Raw genomic sequence first — 21,338 nt, 5'->3', positions numbered from 1 at the left:
GTTGTTATTGTTGTTGTCCAATATCAAACAGTGGATGGATGTATGAAGGTAAGTATGTATCTGTGTGTTTGTGTGTATCTTTCCCTTTCCCATTAACACCAACACAAACAACCATCCATCCATCCAGCCAGCCAGGCCAGAGCTAGAAGGATGTCCACCAACAACCTCGTTGCCTCAGCTAGCACTACCCTTCTCCCATCGCAAAGGGTGGGTTGGTTGTTGTCTAGTGTGTGTGTTGATGGATCTGTTGTTGCAAGTGTGTGTTTGGGGGTTGATTGATAATAATATCACACACCCCTACAGTTATACAAATCAAACAGATACAAATCAATATCCTACATGTACTACTACTACTTCTTCATACACACACACACACACAAGCACCAACAACAAAAATGACAAATGATTAATAATAGCCTCAAGTTCATCGTTGATTGGTGAAGTTGATGTCCAAACTATACTCGTACATTCATCATCCAAGTTGACAAAGAGTGATCATAGTAGACAATGGAATAATGGTCAATGGTTGAATCTAAGATTGAATCAACTAGTTGGGTGTAATATATATTTAGATTGATTGATTGATTGTGATTGATTGCTATTATTGTCCACACCATCACACTCACAATCAATCAATCAATCATATATTCAAATACATCCAAACAAGGGATTGATAATTATACCAACACGTTATACCAATACGACCATTACTCAATTTGGGCATTCCAATATCCAAATAGACATGGTGTCAATATCCATTCCATCATAATAGTATTGTCAACAGTACACGTCTTGGAACATCCTTGTGAAGTTGATTGATGACGACAACTCACTACCAACTCTGGCGAAATGTAGGAAAGAGTGAACAGAAGTACAACGAAAAGGGTATGAGTTGTAGTTCGGAATAGATAGATAGTACTTTATGGTTGGTATATGTATATAGGGTAGAGATAACACTTGGGGATCATGTTTACAAACATGATTGGATTGATGATTAGGCTGAGGCCTCACCTTGGTATCCCTTGTCATCAAGACGGACACCCTTCTCTTGTTGATCGAGGTTGAGGATGTGGACGTATGGGTTGGTCTTTGAGGCGCGGAACAAGACCGTGATGATCAGGAAGAAGATGCTGTCAACACAGAGGTTGAAGATTACAACGGTCTTTTGGCGAACCCAAGTCTCCAAGAAGTGAGACAAGGCAACGCTGATTGGTAGCATAAGGAACCAGAATGTGAAAGTCACGCCAAAGAACAGGAAGAACTTCTTCTTGATGTGATCAACTTGCTTGATGTAGGTGGAGCGTGACAGGACCATGAAGTAGATCATGATGGCCAGGAAGAAGGCCATTAGTGCGTAACCAGGGATGGTATCGTAGAAGAATATGTACATTCTTGTTGGCATGGTGGTGACGTTGGGGATCAGGTAGATGCAGATTGAGAGGATGAGGATGACAAAGAATACTCCAGCGGCAATCACTTTAGTACCCATTCCACCATAGTATGGAGAGATGGTCCATCCTTGTGCAACCAGGAGGAGCAAGAGAATGAAGAATGATCTTGATACGAGGTCAATGGTGTTACCAGCCAAGTTGATAGCATCCATACCATAGCCTTGATGGAAGAAGTATGCCCAATAGGTGAGGCAAACGAATAGGGCCAGGATCTTGAACAGGAGCACTACAGAGAACAACTTCATCACCTTTGACTCCAAGTTACGTTGTACAAGGAATACAATATTGATCATAGTAACGACCAAAAGGATGAAGAAGAAGATAATAAAGAATATCTGTGCGTGAGGGATGTTCTGCTGGTCTGCCGAGATGATAGAGTTGAACGAATCACCTCCATTCTTCATTATAATCGAGTATGATGGGATATCAATTATAAAGTCACTGCCATCATTTGATCCACAGTTGGCAAAGACAAGATACCACCATCTATCACGTTTCTGGCCAACGTCCAATGACTTTCCCATCAACTCTGGTGTATTTATATTTATAGTTGTACTAACTGACCTCAACTAATTGAATTGAATGGTACATTAGTCTCAACATTGTTATAACAAGGTAACTTGGTCAACTCTCTTACTCTTGTGTAACATGATGAGTATGGATAACTCTCGATTGTGCCCCAGTTGGTGGAGAGGTCAGAGTAGAGGAGTAGACTGGCATTTGGTGTCTTTGAGAAATCAACATTGACGATGAATGTTGAGTCTTCTTCAGTCAAACAAAACTTGTCCAATAGGTACCAATTATCATTAGTCTGTAATTGTCCAGATAATATCTCTCCACTTATAACTGATACCAACAACAATGTTGTTGTTAATAATGCCAACTTCATCATTCTAAATAATAATAATTTAGTAAACTATATAATATATATAATTATTTTTGATTGATTGATTGATTAATTGATTGGTTGAGATGGATTGATTGATTGATGGACAGATTGAAGGTGAACAGTCCATTCCCAATCCAGTTCAGTTCAGTTCAGTTCCGTCCAGAGCATATATTAACAAACAAATGCATTATAGATGTGTAGTACGCCTACCTGTTTAGTGTTGGCCAAACACACAAGGGAGGATAGACGATTCCTTCTAAATATGACAGGAAGTATATAGTGTTTGTTTATACTGTTGGCTGTTGGCTGTTGTTATTGTTGTTGTTGTATTGCCAGTTAGGGGCAAATGGAAATGCGCATCCCTAATCATACGCATCCCTTTGGTCAATCACTCATTCTTGTTTGTTTGTTAATGAGTGAGTGTGATTGAATGTTTGAATGAATGAGTGAGCGTGGTTTGGTTAGCTTGGGAAGTGTGTGTGTTTGTTGACTTGATGGACAAGAGAGTGAGTGAGGTGATGAAGGGTAATTGAGAGAGTGATGATCATCACTCATCTAACAGGTATTGCCTATTATGTATTTGATGTAGTGAGGTGAATAGAAATGAAGTAAAGTGATTGATCACTAGTTTACTTGTTGTGGTTTTTTGCTAAGAATGAATAGTTGTTCCTCCTGGATCACTTGAATGTAGGGTGGAGATGATGTTCGTTGGAGCTTGACAAAGCCCGAAACACTATCCTTTGTATTAAAGCCAAGACCATCTTCTGATGCTGTTCTATTCGGTGCGATCAATAAGTCATAGTCCAAATATTCAACATCTCTTTCTTTCTTTGAGTATCTACAATAAGTTCCAAACAAACAAAGTTAGGTAATGGATTATGGAGAGGATGATTGATGATGGATGTTGGGATACTTACGTCCATTTTGATGATAGTTGACCAAATCTGCTTACACCTGTTATGGCTGCAAGGTTATCGATATGTACATTGAGTGGTTGATCTAAACGACCCGATTCAACCTGATGAAGTCGGGTGAATGCATGTCCACCTGGATAGTTCAACGAGGACACATACAAGAAGCCTGCTGATATCGTTGCATTGGCCACAATTGCCGCCACGAAGCCCAATGCCATCAACTTGTACATTGTTCCCTTTCCAAGTTGTCGGAACCTAAAGTGATCGGGAATGATTGATTGATTGAGTGAGTGAATGAGTGAGTGAGTGGAACTATCCCCATCATGGATGATGAACTGAATAACTTACACTTTGGCAATGAGTACTGATGCTGACATGGATAGGATGGGCAAGACATAGATGATAAATCGAAGCTCTTTGTGAGGGAGGAAGGAGTAGAGGATGATGAAGAGAAGTGTTGGAAGTATGAATGGTGTGAGACGACGACGCTCAACGATTACGGGCGCAATCAATCCAACGGGGAACCAAAGGAGTAGCGCACGAGGAAGTGCTGAGCTAAAGTACCAGTGCCATGGCATCGTGCCCCATTCATGACTGCGATTCTCCACCGTGTTGAACAAGAACACCTCCATCTCGGGATAGAGTGTTCGTCGCCAGAAGTATGAGTCGACCAGCACGCTGACGCCAATGGCCAATGCGGCCGTGATCGCTCCAATGAGTACGAAGCGCAGGAATGACAGTCGTCTGGTAACGAGCAGCGCCAGGACGACTGGACCCGCCAGCACCAACACCTCGCTCCTGAATACAAAGATGCTGACGGTCAACAGGGCCACCATTGAAGAGTATTTGTCGCGCAGCCAACAGCCATAGGCCAGAGTGACCAATGCCAATGCAAAGATGTTGGGCAGTGGACGCGAGAGATAGAAGAGCAGATGAAACTGTGACAGCAAGACCAGTGTGAAGACGACAGCAGTGTCTCTACCGAATTGACGAGCGATTGATCTGCGCATGAATGACAACGAAGCGATGCCAAGCAGTCCCAGCACAGCCCTCACCACATACTGACTAGCCAACTTATTCCAAAGCATATAATACTGTGACAACCAAACGAATGGATACGACAACGTCGACACCAACAATGCGCCAATGAAGCTACGAGGAATAACTCCAGGGAACTCAAGGTGATCATACTATGTTTGATTGTTTGATTGTTAGTGAGATGTGAGTGAGGGCAAGGGCAGGGCAGGGTACATACATTGTCAAGATCAGTCTGATGGTATAGTATGTCATGCATGGCTTGTAGATTGAAGCTCTCTTCTACTTTGGTGTAGGGACACATTGAGAGATGTACGAGCATGACAACTACCAACAGAGTGTCCAATACAAAGTTTGATGATGCAATGTTCAACAACCAAGATGTGATGAATGACTTTGTATCATCATCCCTATTCCTACCACTCCTATTACCAGTCTTGTTTGTTGATGATGATGATCCTGATGACCCTGATGACCCTGATGTACCATGTGATCTTCCTGCAGGGTTACCAATGATGCTGCCTCTATTGCCAACACTTGGTTTATTATTATTGTTGGCACCATTATGTGTAACTCTTGCTCCTGTCATTGCCATAACTTATTACATGAGTTATTATTAAGTTCAACAACAAGTTTGAATGAGGGACCATCCCTTTGACATTGTGAATGATGGAGTGGGGTAAATGAAGATCGCTCAATCTGGAACTCTGATTTGATAACGTTACTCTATTGGATATTAATTAAATTTGAATTTTTTCATGTTTTATGGAAATGAGAGTGTTTGCGAAGATGGGTGCGCGAGGGACCACCTAACCTCGTCTTTGAGTTAGATGTATCGCCAAGCTTACTCGTTATCAGCTCATACCTAATACCGAATCCTATACAATCCAATAATGTTGGTTAGCAAGTACACTTTGTTCGTTGAGATTGGACGCGTCGTCTTCATCAACTTTGGCGCCTTCAGAAACAAGACTGCCATCATCCTCGATGTCCTCGATCAAAACAGAGTACGTCATCTATCTCTCTCTCTATCCGCGATCAATCAATCAATCTATCATCCAACTGCAGGCATCAGCATCAGCATCATCGACAGAAACACAGATTAGCTAATCATCGATCATTCAACAACTATAGGTCTTGGTTCACGGTCCATCCACCGGTGTCCCACGTCACGTCATCAACTTGAAGTGGATCTCTCTGTCCAAGTTGAAGCTCAACATCTTGAGAGGTGCTCGCACTGGTACCCTCAACAAGGCTATCAAGGCTGCCGATCTCGACACCAAGATCAGCGGACTCCGTCTTGTCAAGGCCGTCGCTGCTCATGAGAAGAAGGCTGCCTCCACCGATTTCGAGCGTTTCAAGGCTCGCATCGCCAAGAAGGTCGTAAGTATCGATATACATTACATACACAATCATTCAAACAACAGCAGCAGCAGCAGGTTCGGTTGATACATACAGCGACAGCACACCAATACGGATTGATTTCGATTGAATAGCGACAGACTACTCGAGTACATTTAGTACAGATTTGTGTTTGGGAACGAACTTATCGCGAACATGATCAACTTTGAGTTTGACAGGAATCCATCAACAACCTCAGCAACATCACAACTCGCACGATCATTAATGAATGAATGAATATCGAACAATTGTTAACATCATCAATCAATCAATCAATCAAATCAAACTATAATATAGGTCAACCACAAGGTTGCTCTCGAGGTTAGAAAGATGGTTAAGGCTGCCAACGTTGCCCGCACCAAGAAGCAGGTTGCCAACAAGAGAAAGTAAACCAACAGGTCCGCCCCATTAAATAAATTGTAGAGGAGTTAGATATAAGCTATTCAGCCTAAACCAAAAATAATATCATAATATCGACCAGACCAGAGTCGAGTCTGCATCGATTGACAACTCATTCATTAACGTGCCCTGGGGTATGTTGTCATTCTGATCTTGTTAATGACCAATCACAATGAAAGAACACGGAATGAACCACACAAACAATACCACCTTGCACCAACAATCACACTCTTCCAACTCATTGACTTCGATGAAAATTAGACCATTTTGAGATATCTCTCATCAAACTATTTTTGTCGATTCAGTGTCTCGATCAACGGTTTGACATTAATTACATTCATACCTTCATTCATTCATACAAACGATACATCATAAAGTAAATTAATAGTTATATACATATTAAATAGAATAATAATAATAATAATAGAGAGATGACAGGATTATTGGACTCAATCAAATCAAGGATGTCCGCTTTGAAACATGTACTCAAAGAGGAAAAGTCGGATTGTATGTTTGATTGATTGACTTTGTTGTCCAAATTAACTTACTCACTGTAATGAATGAATGAATGAATGAACAGCATCCAATAATGTAGTGGCCACATATTTTTGTATTGGCTGTACAAGCCAGATGCAATTGGGACAGGAGAGATATGTTTGTTCAGAATGTCGTGAAATGAGTCTTTGCAAGAAGTGTTGGCAAAAAGATCAGAAGTATTATACAAAATACAATGAATCATTGTCCAACAAGACTCCAGATAGATCATCAACATCATCATTGGAATCCAACAATGTCGATCAAGATGACAAGGCCATTGAAGAGGCAAGATTGGCATTGATCCGTAAACATGAAAAGGCACTTGGTTATCATCATGCCGACACTGCTCCCCTACCACATAGATTCACTCTTGAGACAAGTACGATCATCATCCAAATCAATCAAATTGAATGGAATCATTCCAATCACATCCATCCAAACATTCATACTAACTAACTTTGGACCAAACTCTCTAGAGTCACAACTGGCGATGGCATTGTCCAATGTTGGAGAGACAACTTATCATTCACTTAGGAACTCATTTAGAGATCATAAGGATAGACATTGTATTGGAACAAGGAGGAAGGTCCCTATTTCAAAGGAGCATCCATACGGACTTGCAGAGTTTGTCTGGATGACATATGAGCTATTCCAAGAGGAGACTGAGATGTTGGGCAGGTCATTAGTCAGTTTGATACCATCGGTAAGTTATCACTTGGATACTTCCAATAACTTGTTTTACTTACCATCACTCAATCAATCAATCAATTAGAGGTCGTTCGTTGGAATATGCGCCAATAACTGTTATGAATGGTATTGTGCTGATCTCGCCTGTCTCTGGTATGGCATGCCAGTTGTGCCAATTCATCATCAAGTTAGTGAGTACCATAATATCATGTTCTCTCACCTACTCAATCAATCATTCCTAACTTGGCCCTATTAGATCATGATACATTGGTGGAGACATTGTCCAACTCTGAGACATCATGTATGTTTATATCAAATAGTGTATTACCATTGCTTGTGGATATATTGGTTGCAAAGGAGTATGAGGGTATCAAGTTGATCGTTCAGATGGAGGATACTCTGGACCAGGATGTCATATCAAGAATACCAAACAATGTGACCTTCCGTCGCCTGTCAGAGATGATCACTGGTGGATACAAGGTCAAGGATGTACATCACAATCCAATTCAATCCTACGAGATATTCAGTCTAAGTATGTTTGATTGATAGATTGGATCGTCATGGGATGATTCCAGCCCTAACCCTCACTCACACTTTCACTCACTTTGATCAGCCTACACGAGTGGAAGTACAGGACTTCCAAAGGGAGTGATCATCAAGGACTCAGAGTTCAATCAGTCGATCACAAAGTCATTCATCGAGTATCCAGGCACATCACTCAGTTTCGCCACACTGTCACATTCACAGCGCAGATTTGATTACAAGATGCTGTATCATGGTGCAAAGATTGGTATATTCTCAGGCAGTATGGAGTCATTATTCGACGACCTCAAGGAGCTGCGACCACACATCTTCTGGGCAGTGCCACGCATGTGGAACCTAATCTACTCTCAATACCAGAGTGAGTTGGAGCAGTTCACCAAGTCACACCCACTGAGCAGTAGAGAGTACTGTGAGGAGAAGGTTGTCAAGCAGTTCTCACAAGTGTTGGGCAATCGTGTAAGCTCAATTGTCACTGGAGGTGCGCCCACATCCGAGGATGTCATGAACTTCATGAGGAGATGTTGGCCAAAGACTGGAATAGCCAACTCTTATGGTCTGAGCGAGGCCATTGGAATATTTGTAGATGGATACGTTGCAGAGGACATCCAATTCCGTTTGGAGCCAGTGCCAGAGTTTGGATACTCGCCAGAAGACAAGCCCAACCCCAGGGGTGAGCTTGTGGTCAAGTCGGCAACAATGAGCTCAGGATACTACCGCAATGATCAGCTTACCAATGACTCGAGGACAGAGGATGGATGGTTCAAGACAGGCGATATTGTCGAGCAACTGGGTCCACGCAAGATCAAGATCATCGATCGAAAGAAGAATGCTTTCAAACTAAGCAATGGAGAGTTTGTCGCACCAGAGCCTCTGGAAAACCACTTCCTGGGCAGTGACCTAATCGAGCAGATGTTCATCTATGGCAACACATTGAAGACGTTCCTTGTGGCCGTTGTAATGCCACGCAAGAGTGTCCTCGAGCAACATGGTATCACCAATGAGTCGACGATCCAAGACAAAGACAATTGTCTGCCACTCAAGAACATCGTAATGAAGGAGATCCAAAGGATAGCAACTGAGATCAAGGTAAGTCAGTCAACGTCCATACCTCACTCGCTCACTATACTCACTCACTCACTCAATCATGTTATAGTTGGCCAACTATGAGATACCAAAGATTATTGCCATTGACAATACTGTGTGGACTGTGGACAATCACTTGTTGACTGGATCTGGAAAGTATAGTAGGAATCATTTGTATCAATTCTACAAGGAGAGAATTAATACAATGTATGACACTATTGATTCCATTCAAGTTGGACTACGTGATGATTCAAACAATGGAGGACTGGTGGAGACCTACCTCAGACAGATCCTTGGAGTTGACTCGCAACAAGCCAGTGACATTGATATGTCCAAGCTGACCTTCACCAACATTGGAGGTGACTCACTTGGTGCCATCAGATTATCAAACTTGCTAAAGGGTAAGCAATGTCAACATTCCCCAGCCATCGAGCCATCCAATCAATCAAACAAGTTACTTACACATCGTCCAATCATGAACAACAGAGAAAGCAAACATCACTGTTTCGCCAGCATTTATACTTAACAACAACAATAACTTGGAGACTTTGGCCAAGATGGCAAAGGAGAATATGGGAGAGGTGGATGTTCAAACATCATTCATTGATTGGACCAAGGAGATGATGTTGGATGACACTATACAGATCAATGGAAAGAGTTTAGCACCTTTGAATGGAACCACTGGCAACAATGTGTTCTTGACTGGAGCTTCAGGATACCTGGGATCATTCCTTCTGTATGAGTTGCTCTCACAACAAGGTGTTGACAAGGTCCATTGTCTCGTTCGAGGTACCTCCAGCATGGAGGAGGCCAAGGATAGACTGATCAATCTACTCAACAAGTACAAACTGAGCTTGACCGAGCAGCAGGCAAGTCGAATCATACCAGTCCTTGGATGTCTGGATCAACCACTGTTCGGACTGTCCATTGATGCATTCACTCAGCTGGCCAACCAAGTCAATCTAATTCTACATAATGGTGCAGTTGTCAACATGGTCATCCCATATCCAAACATGAAGGCCACCAATGTGCTTGGCACACAAGAGATTATTAGACTGGCCTGCGCTGGTAGCTACATCATCCGTGTGGCACATGTATCAACCATTGGCACATTCTCAGACAGATCCTCAGTGATCACCGAGGCCAGCACACCAACATTGGATAACCTTGACATGATGAACGGTTATAATCAGTCCAAACTGATTGCTGAGCAACTGGTCAAACAAGCGCAGGTCAGAGGTGTACCCGTGTTAATGTTTAGACCGGCCACTGTATATGCCAATTCTGCCACTGGTGTTGACAACCCCAATGACTTTGTTAGGCTACTACTCAAGGGTATACTACACATGTCTGCCTATCCACTCATCGAGAGTACGATTGGAGGTGGTGGCGGTATGTTCAATCTGTCGCCCGTCAACTGGGCCAGTTCATCAATAGTCTCATTGGCACTCCAATCAGAAAACTACAATACTGCCGTGGCCAGCAATATCAAGGTGTTCCATATCATCAATGAGACTTCAGTATCTTTGGATGATCTGTGTACGGGTATCTCTACAATGAGACCACTCAAACAAGTGGACTATTCAGATTGGAAGGCCAGCCTTGTGTCACAGCCAGACAATCCACTTCATCCAATGAGCATGGTGTTCCGCTTTGGATTCCCAGGCTTTGGACGCTTTGGCTACAAGAATCCGGCGACCATCACTCAATTGGAGCGCATTGGCAAGGCCAAGTGCCCGCCAGTCACACAGGCCATCATCCAACGCAACATTGAGTATCTGTTACAAGAGCAGCCACAAGAATAAAGAAAGACTCGCGAGAGAGGAGTGTGTAGTATGTGTACATGACCTATATCTGTTTACTCTATGGTTTGGGGAGTGCTCAATGAACGATCCCTGGGTCTTTGGGGGATCGTTCAATTGTCGCCATTCTCATCGTTGACAGATGACTTGGCTGCCAGCTTCTTCTGCGCCAACATCTCCATTCGCTGCTTCTTGGTGAGCTTGGGCTTCTTGGGCTCGGGCTTCACGCCGTAATCCAGGAATGCAACGATGACTCTGGTCAGCTGCTGCTTCTTCATGGATACGCACGGGATGTCATTGAGCTTGCAGAACTCCTGCAGTGGCTCCAGGTTGTAGTTGTTATGCAGGTCCAGTGCCGTCACGCCCTGGACGATCTTGCTGATCGGCGGTGATACAAAGCGGCCCTTATCATAGTAGCCGCCCATACTTGTGATGGTTGATTGTGTAGAGGCACTCTTTGCTCGTTTGTCATTATATCCATAGTCTTCTTCTTCTTCGTCGTTGTTGTCATCGTTGTCGTCTTCTTCGACATCGCTATCCACCTGTTTCCTCTTTTTGTTGCCACCTGCTGAAGCGGCGGCGGTCTCGTCCTCATACTTTTGCACAGGCAGTCGGACCCTCTTGCTCGTCGCCTCACCACTCTTCTTTCCATTGCCATTGTTGTTCTTAGTTGTTGTAGTTGCTGCTGCTGCCCTTCTTGTTCTTGTGGTGCTGGAGACAATCTCTTCGTCATCGTCAACGTCGATCTCTGTCTGCTTTGCTGCTGCTGCTGCTGATCTTGTGGTGGTGGTGGTGGCCGCTGGCTTGTTCTTTGCAACTGCCGGCACCTTCTTGGTGGTCGCCTTCTTGGGCGCCGCCGGCGCCTTCTTGGTCTTGCCCTGTGCGGGGAGAGGTGGGCCGGCGATGGGGATCTCGGGAGGCTCGTCGTCAGTGAGATTGAACATCACTCGCATCAGTTCCTCTGCGTTCTTGGCCTTGTCGTTGCCGTCAAATGTAAGCTTGAGATCCTTGCAGTAGCTCTTCAACACATCCTGATCCAACTTGCTGAGCAGCTTGTTGACACCCTGCAGGAAGCACTCCTCCTCGATTCTCGACATCTTCTCTTGACGAGGCAGGTTCTCGGTGGGCTCGTCGTCGCTCTCGAGTGAGAGCAGCTTGAAGACGGCGAGCAGACTGTCGCTGGACAGCTTCTCGAGACTGGCAGCGAGGCCCGTGGCGGTCAGCTGCTCGAGCACCTTGTTGTTGGGCACGTTGAAGTGCTTGGAGAAGATATCTGTGAAGCCCAATGCGCTGTCCAACATGAATGAGTAGGTCTCGGCGCAGATCAATGACTTCATACTGGACACCAACTCGCCTCGCTCCGCTTTGTTTATCTCTGCGACATCGTCGTGTGGTTTGAACAGTGCAACAGTCTGTCGCAACGACTTCTCACTCAAGTCACTGAACGACTTCAATATAATATTCAACTGTTGTGATGTCATATTGATTGGATTGATTGATTGATTGTTGAACACTATATCTGTCTATCTATCTACCTCTGTTGTTATATATAGTTATCTATTATCTCTTTGCACTATCAATGGCTAAAGCAAAATGAACAATCATTCGTGATGTGAGTGTGTGTGTTTGATCATAAATGAATGTGTGTGTTTCCGTTACTTGTACAACTGTGGTTTGTGATCATCAAACCCACTCCTTAACACACAAAACTATTTGATCAGTTTGGTACCCAAAGATATTGACAATGATAAACATTAGTTAAGACAGAACGACAATCAATCAATCTACCAATATAACACTTGGCGATTACCATGGAACCCAACAAAGTTTACTTGAGTGCAAAATAATAATGGTCTTGGCATTAACACCATCATCAAATACAATGGCCAATCAATCAATGATTACTTGATCCTGTTATTGTAATATATTATATAAGAGATGATGCATCACTCAGCTCGGACTGCCAGTCAACTGCTTCTTAATGTATTCGTACGTGGCAAATGTGATGGCGCAAGCTGGCGTCACTCTTATCAGATTGACGCCCATGCCCTTGTAGAGACCACGCACGCCCTCCTGTTGGACGATCTGTTTGAAGTTCTGTAACAGGCCACCCTTATAGTTATGCGGTGAGTTTGGTGAGCTATCTTGAAGTCGTGAACGCAGTACCTCATGAGGGTACGCCACTATGCTTGCAATCATCTTGCTCGTCGATGATGCTATTACAATATCCATCGTTGTCAACGGTGTCTTCTTCCTCTCTATTGATTGTTTAACAATGACATATGTTAGTCGACTTGATTGAATGATTGATTGATCAAGGTACTCACTCTCTATAATGATCTTGAATCGTTCGTACAATGGTAGTTGTACTCCAACATGTATCAAACCTAATAGACTGGGTCCAAGACCCTTATATAGTCCTGCCACGCCTTCCTGCTTTAATATCGATTGAAAGCATTGAATAATGCCAGAGTACTGTTTCTGTCGTCCTGACATCTCTTGTGTCTATGATTGGTCGAACGATTGATCGATTGAATGAATGTGTCAGTGTCACGTTGACATGATGGAACCTGATACTTGATGCTGAACTGATGACTTACAATTAATCTAGTCTTGATGACCCAGATGGGATTGGTGAGTGTGGATGTTGTAGCACCAGCACTCATGGCGGCCATCATGTGCAGAGGAAAGGAATTGGCCTCATCGAGGCCAGTGTGTTTGGCGAGCGACGTCTTGAAGAAGCTGTAGGAGAGGAAGTAGATCGACCAAGATGGTATCAGTCCGACGAGTGTCGGGTTCAAGCCGATGTATAGAGCTCGCCAACTACTTCGCCCGACCAGATCTTTAAAAGTACGCCACACGCCAATGTGTTCATTTGATCGCACCTGTATCGTTGTCTTTAGAACGTCCAGAGGAGTGGTGACCAATGAGGCCATGGCGCCTGCGCCACAACCTGATATCATCTCTATCATCTTTGGGTTCAAATGACGTGCATGTGATGATGGGTCAACTGCCGTCGGTGTTGTTGTTGTTGTTGATGACCTAACAGCCGGTCCACTACTAATGGTACTATTCCATTGTAATGTATTAGGCTGAGGTGGCTGTGTAGGCATGAGCTATCTATATAATATCAATGAATATATATATGTATATGTATCTTTGTTATTGATTGATTGATTAGATATTCAAGTGTGTCGTCACACTTGTGATTCGATCGAATGATTGTTGTTGTTAATGTTGATGATGATTGTGTCCACTAGAGTATTATATATATAATTACAATGTACAATTCAATTGAATGAATGCATAATGATGATGATTGTGAGTGTTGTTCATCAGCAGATTGTTTCGTGTTTCTTCCCATCCCAGAGTGTGTTTGAATCGTTTGGGTCATGCTTCAACCCACACATCCCGTCGACTCTCAAAGTCCACACTATCTTGTCCATTTTTTATTCTGGAACATTGATCGATCGATATTGGTAGTTATACTTATAAAATACACTAGTATAGTAAATATCTAATTATATATATCAGTGTTTATCCAAATATATTTATTATTGGTTTATTAAATATAATTCAAATGAACTTCATAAGAAATCTAATAAACCTATTAAACTTTTATTAATAATCTAATGAATAATACTTATTATTAAGAAATACTTTATTATAAATGGTTTCCAGATTAATCATGTGGTATAATTAAGATATATACCAATATAACTTCATCATTATTTACTTCATTCAAACATTCATTGACCATATATTGAGGAAATAACATAATAGAAATAAAAGATATATATTTATACCTTTCCATTTAATATATATATAAATAATGTCATCTACAAAGTCGAGAACAACAGCTACAACATCAAAGTCTACTGACTCTAAAGCCCCAGCGCCAAAGAAGAAGGATTCTACCAGTCCCATGACCATCAAGTCAATGAAGTCCAAACTACTTCGTAGCTATAAACTCAAGGAACTACAAGAGATGGCCCAGAAGATAACAAGTTCTACCGACGAGTTCCCCACGAGAAAAGATTGTGTCGAAGCCTTGACCGATACCAAGGAGCGTCGTCAAATTGTCCTAGATACCTACTTTGAGGAGACCACAAAAGATGATGAAGAGTAGTACTCCTAATTATTATTATTACACAACTATGTTGAATATCTCTATCTATATACATTTCCAAGAACAAATACTAATAAATTAACAACACATGTGTTTCGAGACATCTCTTCAAAGTTAGTTGTTATGTTATGTTCTTTAGTTGAGTGAAGGATGAATGAAAGAGATACATTGTAAGTTTGATAAGGTGGACAGTATTACTGTCACGGTGATCGCTGAAGTGATTTATTAAGAATAAATGAATGAATGAATGGGTAGAACACTAGTTCTAACACTTTAGTTCAAGTATGGGAAACACTTGTTCTGGTTCATGACACAGACGGCATGATCCTCAAGGCAACCAGCGAGGTATCCACGGGCATTCTGGTCGAACCACTCGAGGGTGACGGTGGAGTTGCAGTAGGAGTCGATCTCACCTTGGTAGAGGCAGACGTCACAGCAGTGCTTTGGCTCAACAGAGGTAATGTCGCTGCGGAAGAATCTTCCGCCGTTGTGCCAGCAGTTCAGACGGCTGACTGGTGGGCAGGCCATCTTGTTGCACATGGCAGAGACCAGACCAACGAAGCAGAGGACGGCAATCAAAGCAAAGATAGTAGACTTGAAGGACATTATGTTATAAGTATTTATGAGTATGTGTTGAAGACTTTAGACTATGTAGTTGTAGACTGAAGATGAAATGGAATGTGAACAGCTGTTCACAATATATAGCGAACGATTGACAGTGAGTCCACTTCAAATTTCGCTACCATCCGAAGCAGTATTAGTGATTTGGTTATTGCCTATGGAAGTTAAAAGAAGACGAAGGGGATGGTTATATCACACCTCCTTTACATGGGCCTAGGCCTGTCCAAACGTAGGGTCTAAGGGGAGGGTCCAATCCGATCCAATCAAAATCAATGTGTAGGACCTGGGAGTGGTCGTGGTCGTGTTGGTGGTGGGACGCGAATGTCAATCAATCACTTAAGATAGTGCGTGTGACCTACCTTATTCATACCTTCATGCATTCATTCTTTCAAACATCGAGATTACCAAATATCTATCTATGCTGCAAGCAAGTCCTGTCAAACAGTGTTGACAAGGAGTCTGTTAGAAGGTAGGTCTGTTTCCCGAATCATATGATGTCAATGTTATATGAATTCATCAATGTTGATTGGGATTAGGAGGTCATAATGGAAAGTGACACAAGTGTCATTCAATCAAAAACAACTTTGTCGTTTGGGGTTGGGTGTTTGTTGCCAATGTGTTGCACGCGCGACAGTCTTTTATTGGGCATGCCCAATGATTGATAGAGGTGAAGGGGGATACGTCGTCTATGACAGTCAACTACACCGAAGTGTGTTGTTGTTATGGTTGTAACACTGACATTAGCTTAATACATCTATGCGAAATTTAACAAATGTCAATCAAGTATCACGTGACATACCATACTTCCTGACCACTACATCACCCGGGATGGTCATCCTTGGACTCTTGCTGGAGTCTTTGCCTATGTCCAAACCATGATGGAGTGAATAATGTGAATAGGTGATTGATCACAATCAATGAGCCATGTAATTGGTGCTGGTGGAATGATTCCAATCACTGACTGGCACTTCACTTCCAACAGCAACAACACCGTCCTTGGTGGAATAGTGCGACTTAGGCCATTGGATCCTCCTCATCGAGTATAGTGCGGATGATGGATGAGGATAGCTTGGTGGGAGATGACAGTGGACTGGTGGTAGGTGATGCCATGGGAGTGCGCCCAGATGAAATTTCTTGGATTCTATATACGTGTAAAGGTGCAAGTTGATTTCGCCGCCTGAAATCGTTGATCTTGACGCCACTAGACACACTCTCCTCGATGAGTAGTATGGCGTCGTTTGGTCCACATTGTCTCGTGACCAATGGACATCGTCCAATCTCTGAGCATCTCTGATTGGGCACAATATCAATGTGTTGATGATATGGATGGAATAGTTCCATGAACTGTTTGACCTGTCTAATACGTGTGTCCAAAGGTTGCATCAGATGTTGCTTGTGTTTGGTAGAGGATGCAGTGTCGCTCGGTTGCAACACTGTCACAAGGAAGTAGTGATTGGACAACAATGCGCCAACTGACAAGAAGTACTTGTGCCCGCTGTGGAGGTAATCAAAGAAGCCTCCAGCAAACACATTGTCATAATGTACATTATTATCATCATCTTCATCCATTGTTTGTTTGGGCTCAGTTGGCTGAGACTCATCATGGTCCTGACTGTCATTCACATGATTCCAACCAAAGGGGATGGCGTGATTGTCGAGCAAAGTGATTGTGATGCCTCCATAGCGTGAACTGTTGTGTGCCATAATATCATTGATCTGTAGTTGAGTATGTGTTGATGTGATGTAGATGGCATTGATCGAGCCACGTTCGAATCTTGATAACAGAGCATTAATAATCGGTGTATTATTGTTGTTGTTGATTGGGCCACCGGCAACATCACTGCCATCACCGCTACCAACGGCCTTTAACTGAAGTGATGGTAGTAACACATTGCAATCAATCTTGAGTAGATGTACATTGAATTTAGCAAGAGCATGGTTGGTCAACTCATAGTATCGCCCAATCCAATCGATCATAGATTTAGTTGACTAGTCGCATGGACATGCATCACATGATCGATCAATCAATCAATCAATCAAAGTAAGTTAGTGAGAATTCAGGGTGTATATCCGAAGAGGATGTTCAATGTCCGTATACACCTAACATACATTAACTAAGGGACAATGGAATAGGCATATGTTGAGTGTGATAGCTGACCTAAATTCATGGTCGTCGTCGTCATCTAGTGTCGTCATCGACTGTATAATGATATGTTCAATATTGGTTTGATGATGCGACAGCGCATTGTAAGTGTCGCTTTCGACAAAGTACAATACATGTCTTTGTCGATGCTGCTGCTGCGGTACCGATAAAGTATTCATCTACAACTGTTTACTTCTTCTTCCGTCTGTCTGTCTGTCTGTATGTGAGTTTGTCACATGAAGATAGTCAAACAATGACCTACATCTCTTCCTATGACTCACACAAACAACATACGAAACGACAACTCACACAAACCACATTACCCACAATTACTTTACTTAAATCTGGTGATGCACTGCCAAGCAATCAATCACATGACCACAAACACACTCTCACCTCAAGATGTTAACACTTCTCCTGATCAGGCTGGAATCACCCCGACAATCTAGATGGAATGTCTGCTTCCATCTCATCAACCTGTAATTTAACAAAAAGAAAACGAGTAAAAAACGCGAACAATAGTTACCTCATCTTCTCGTTGAGGTAACGTCGACGTTGACACCTCCCTTGCTCCATCTCCCACCCTACCAAACCATTCTCCAGCCCAGACATCCTTTCCATTCATTATATATTCATTGTTACCAATACTCAAATATACTTGTACAACAATAACAGATAATAACAAAACAAACAAACAAACATATATATAATAATATATAATAAACATATATAGAAAGAATGGCAATCATTACACTCACCGTCAAGTCACAAAAGGGAAACCAGTTCCCAGTCCAGGTGGACACCCAGGACAGATTGTACCAGTTGTATCACACTGTGTCTGAGGTTAGCCACGAGAGTGTCTACAACTTCAACCTGGCATTTGACGGTTCGTTGCTCCCATTGGACAACGAGAATGAGACCATTGACACTTGCGGTATTGAGCAAGGAGATGTTATCTCTTTGATGCATTAAGTGCATATGTCATGTTGCATCACATGACATATACTGTGTCCAATCCCCCAACTCCTAATGTTCACTGTTGTTGCCTATATATTATCAAGTGCAGCCACATATCCCGCGCAACCTTTGAAGTAACTTCAACAAGACTTCAATTCTAAAATGGTAAGTTAGTTAGTTAATGTTGTCGCGATTGATTGAGTCCGCGAGTGAGCGACCCAATCATCGAACAATCATTAACTCTTTATTCCAAACAATAGTATATGTTTGATTAGTGTAATCCAGATGGTTAAAATTTAATTATGATAATAAATGGTTCCCTTCCAAATACTTCCTGTCGCCGTGTTTCAGTGTTTCCGTGTTTCCGTGTTTCCGTGTTTCCACGGACAACCAACACAACATCATATCCAAGTCCAAATGGAAGGTTTATTTACACATGTGCCCGCACCCGCACATACTCTTATATTACTACACTTATGATTATTAGTTGTTGTTATAGTATTCCAATGATACCACTGTTAGACAGATTGATATTACTACAATGATCAGTATGACACCGACAAATAGTAGTGCTCCAATGATGACCATTAGATGTAGTGTGATCTGTTTGACTAATTCTTCATCGGCACCCTCTGGCGATATAGAGAACATGTTCAAATGTGACGGCAGCAGTTGTAACAAACTTGTCCTAAGATCGCTGTCAATGTTCAATGTGGGCAGTAGTTGATCGTCGTCACTGTTGTTCCTTATGCTGAGTGGTGGACTGAGTGGATCCGCTGCGGTCACTGCACCAGGCGTCATCATTGAGAGCATAGAGCTAGCACGGTCTTGCAGACGGTATGGTGGCGCGAGGCGGGGCAGGTTGGTGGCGGCGGGCAGGTCGACACCCAGAGCAGTCGACGACAATGATGATGAAAGACGATTGTTGTTGTGCTGTCTCATGAACTGTGAGTAGATGCTTCGCATCTGGTTGTCTAGCAACTCACGATTCCTATTGTCCGATGGATGTTGTTGTTGATGTAGTTGCACCATCTGTTGCTCGCTGTTGCTGTGACCGTGACTGATGTTGGCCATACTCCTTGTTGTGAACAGTCCAACCAGTTTGAGCGTGGACTCTTGCACCGAATGCTGTATCTCTGACAAAAAGATGTGATAGGCACTGACCAGCAGATAATCAATGTGATGAATGTTCCAATTGTCGGTGGGAAGACGCTGCAGGAAGACAATGAGGTCGGAGAACTCCTTCTTGAGCAACGAGGGCAGCCACTCCTTGTTGGTGATCAGTGCAGCGCATACGTAGATGTGGAAGTAGCCAAAGTTGGGTCCATGAGCAATGTAGCTGTCCCAAAGTCTGTTGCACAGACGGAACTCAAACTCGCGACACAACAAACAAATCATCCAACGCAGTGAGAAGAGGATAAAGTCGCATCCCTCATTCTGTAGATGGTTCAGCAGTCTGCCTTCCTTCAACTTTACAAGTTGCTCCAGCTTCACTGTCATCCTCGTCAAGCCATCGTGGAAGTTGATGAAGCGATTCTAATGTTTTGTGATACGATCATTAGTTGAGTGAGCGAGGGATTGATTGATTGATTGATTGAACATACCTTTAGGTTGTTCATGAGAAGTGATAGACACCAGAATGTGTCGGCCTCAACCTTGTCCAGGATGTCTGTAGTCAAGTCGTCCAGGTTGCCATAAATGTCTAGTGATGATCACAACAGGTTAGTCCAGTGCGCTGGACTCAATCCAATCAATCCATCAAGTTGATATACTACATACTTATATATTGGGTTAGGAATACAAGTAGGAACTGAGCTGGTATGTCATTTAGACCTTGATAGTATGATATGAGAGGGTTGGTCTTGGACCAGACATAGAGAATGCGTTCCAACACCTTGTGTAGTATGGCAGACTTGAACAAAGGTGTCTGATTGAATCCCTTTGGCATTGTCCTAGGCACATCCAACTTGACCTGATTGAGCAATGCCTTGTCCTCATTTGACATATCTGCATGATAGAACTTTGTAACCAACTGTACATATTGATTCCTCTTATCAAACAATATCTTGTTATGTTGTCTCTTCTCTTGTGGCAAGTAGTTCTGTGTGTATGAATGAACAAGAGAAAGGTGTAAGTCATTGATTGATTGATTGATTGACCATGATTGAATGATTGACATACGAGTAGTATCTTCCAGACTAGTGGACGATGCTCTGTTGGGATGCCACTGAAACTGATTGCTCGCAGTCTTTCAATGTTGATCATTGGCTGATCAAGGATGCTCCTGAATAGGTGCGCATTGTTGTTTCTTCTTGCCATCTTGAGTTCTGACATCCAGTTCGGATACATATCATCAATGTTATTCTTTAAGAACAATGATGATACAGCTGCTGAAGTCTGTGTCTGAGTCTGTGTCTGTGTAGTCTGTGTCTGTGTCGTCTGTGTTGTCTGTGTAGTAGTCGTTGTAGTAGTTGTTGTTGTTGTAGTATTTACATCTGTGACATTATTGTTGATATTGCTACTGTTGTTATTATTGTTGTTGTTATTGCTGTTATTGGCATTGACATTTGAATGACAATTCGTAAGATCATTGGCAATATCCAATATAGCCTGTATAGCATGAGGTGGGAATGCCTATCATCATCATCATCATTATAATGTACATTGTTAGTCAACATTCATTCATTCAACCTAATATCAGTACACATACTAATGCCATATTATAAAAACTTCTGTTTATCTATCTT

At 42.5% G+C, this 21,338-nt stretch overlaps 10 protein-coding genes across 10 annotated transcripts; 3 read left to right on the top strand and 7 right to left on the bottom strand.

Annotated features, from left to right (window-relative positions):
* Window positions 1-994: 994 nt before the first annotated feature.
* On the bottom strand, window positions 995-2,343 carry SAMD00019534_045490 (hypothetical protein; the record flags this gene model as incomplete). Its single annotated transcript, XM_012900039.1, has 2 exons — window positions 995-2,020; window positions 2,089-2,343. The coding sequence occupies 2 exons, from the start codon at window positions 2,341-2,343 to the stop codon at window positions 995-997; spliced, it is 1,281 nt and encodes a 426-aa protein (XP_012755493.1).
* A 548-nt stretch (window positions 2,344-2,891) lies between these two features.
* SAMD00019534_045480 (hypothetical protein) lies at window positions 2,892-4,884 on the bottom strand (the record flags this gene model as incomplete). Its single annotated transcript, XM_012900038.1, has 5 exons — window positions 2,892-2,909; window positions 2,974-3,178; window positions 3,258-3,509; window positions 3,603-4,444; window positions 4,510-4,884. The coding sequence occupies 5 exons, from the start codon at window positions 4,882-4,884 to the stop codon at window positions 2,892-2,894; spliced, it is 1,692 nt and encodes a 563-aa protein (XP_012755492.1).
* A 298-nt stretch (window positions 4,885-5,182) lies between these two features.
* On the top strand, window positions 5,183-6,080 carry SAMD00019534_045470 (hypothetical protein; the record flags this gene model as incomplete). Its single annotated transcript, XM_012900037.1, has 3 exons — window positions 5,183-5,296; window positions 5,424-5,672; window positions 5,988-6,080. 3 exons carry the CDS (start codon window positions 5,183-5,185, stop codon window positions 6,078-6,080), a joined length of 456 nt encoding a protein of 151 aa, XP_012755491.1.
* Window positions 6,081-6,764: 684 nt separating this feature from the next.
* On the top strand, window positions 6,765-10,744 carry SAMD00019534_045460 (hypothetical protein; the record flags this gene model as incomplete). The annotated part of the gene is made up of 8 exons (XM_012900036.1): window positions 6,765-7,005; window positions 7,103-7,329; window positions 7,399-7,504; window positions 7,570-7,845; window positions 7,927-8,942; window positions 9,010-9,340; window positions 9,426-10,331; window positions 10,398-10,744. The coding sequence occupies 8 exons, from the start codon at window positions 6,765-6,767 to the stop codon at window positions 10,742-10,744; spliced, it is 3,450 nt and encodes a 1,149-aa protein (XP_012755490.1).
* A 110-nt stretch (window positions 10,745-10,854) lies between these two features.
* SAMD00019534_045450 (hypothetical protein) lies at window positions 10,855-12,222 on the bottom strand (the record flags this gene model as incomplete). The annotated part of the gene is made up of 1 exon (XM_012900035.1): window positions 10,855-12,222. One exon carries the CDS (start codon window positions 12,220-12,222, stop codon window positions 10,855-10,857), a length of 1,368 nt encoding a protein of 455 aa, XP_012755489.1.
* Window positions 12,223-12,691: 469 nt separating this feature from the next.
* On the bottom strand, window positions 12,692-13,854 carry SAMD00019534_045440 (hypothetical protein; the record flags this gene model as incomplete). The annotated part of the gene is made up of 3 exons (XM_012900034.1): window positions 12,692-12,999; window positions 13,069-13,246; window positions 13,342-13,854. 3 exons carry the CDS (start codon window positions 13,852-13,854, stop codon window positions 12,692-12,694), a joined length of 999 nt encoding a protein of 332 aa, XP_012755488.1.
* A 1,289-nt stretch (window positions 13,855-15,143) lies between these two features.
* On the bottom strand, window positions 15,144-15,476 carry SAMD00019534_045430 (hypothetical protein; the record flags this gene model as incomplete). Its single annotated transcript, XM_012900033.1, has 1 exon — window positions 15,144-15,476. One exon carries the CDS (start codon window positions 15,474-15,476, stop codon window positions 15,144-15,146), a length of 333 nt encoding a protein of 110 aa, XP_012755487.1.
* A 1,029-nt stretch (window positions 15,477-16,505) lies between these two features.
* On the bottom strand, window positions 16,506-17,468 carry SAMD00019534_045420 (hypothetical protein; the record flags this gene model as incomplete). Its single annotated transcript, XM_012900032.1, has 1 exon — window positions 16,506-17,468. One exon carries the CDS (start codon window positions 17,466-17,468, stop codon window positions 16,506-16,508), a length of 963 nt encoding a protein of 320 aa, XP_012755486.1.
* Window positions 17,469-18,372: 904 nt separating this feature from the next.
* Window positions 18,373-18,606, top strand: SAMD00019534_045410 (hypothetical protein; the record flags this gene model as incomplete). The annotated part of the gene is made up of 1 exon (XM_012900031.1): window positions 18,373-18,606. The coding sequence occupies one exon, from the start codon at window positions 18,373-18,375 to the stop codon at window positions 18,604-18,606; it is 234 nt and encodes a 77-aa protein (XP_012755485.1).
* Window positions 18,607-19,074: 468 nt separating this feature from the next.
* SAMD00019534_045400 (hypothetical protein) lies at window positions 19,075-21,310 on the bottom strand (the record flags this gene model as incomplete). The annotated part of the gene is made up of 5 exons (XM_012900030.1): window positions 19,075-20,127; window positions 20,196-20,293; window positions 20,371-20,692; window positions 20,773-21,225; window positions 21,302-21,310. The coding sequence occupies 5 exons, from the start codon at window positions 21,308-21,310 to the stop codon at window positions 19,075-19,077; spliced, it is 1,935 nt and encodes a 644-aa protein (XP_012755484.1).
* Between the last annotated feature and the right edge of the window lie 28 nt (window positions 21,311-21,338).

Source organism: Acytostelium subglobosum (assembly GCF_000787575.1).
Source record: "Acytostelium subglobosum LB1 DNA, scaffold: scaffold8, whole genome shotgun sequence".
NCBI lineage: Eukaryota > Evosea > Eumycetozoa > Acytosteliales > Acytosteliaceae > Acytostelium > Acytostelium subglobosum.
This window is presented reverse-complemented; position numbering and strand designations above follow the sequence as displayed.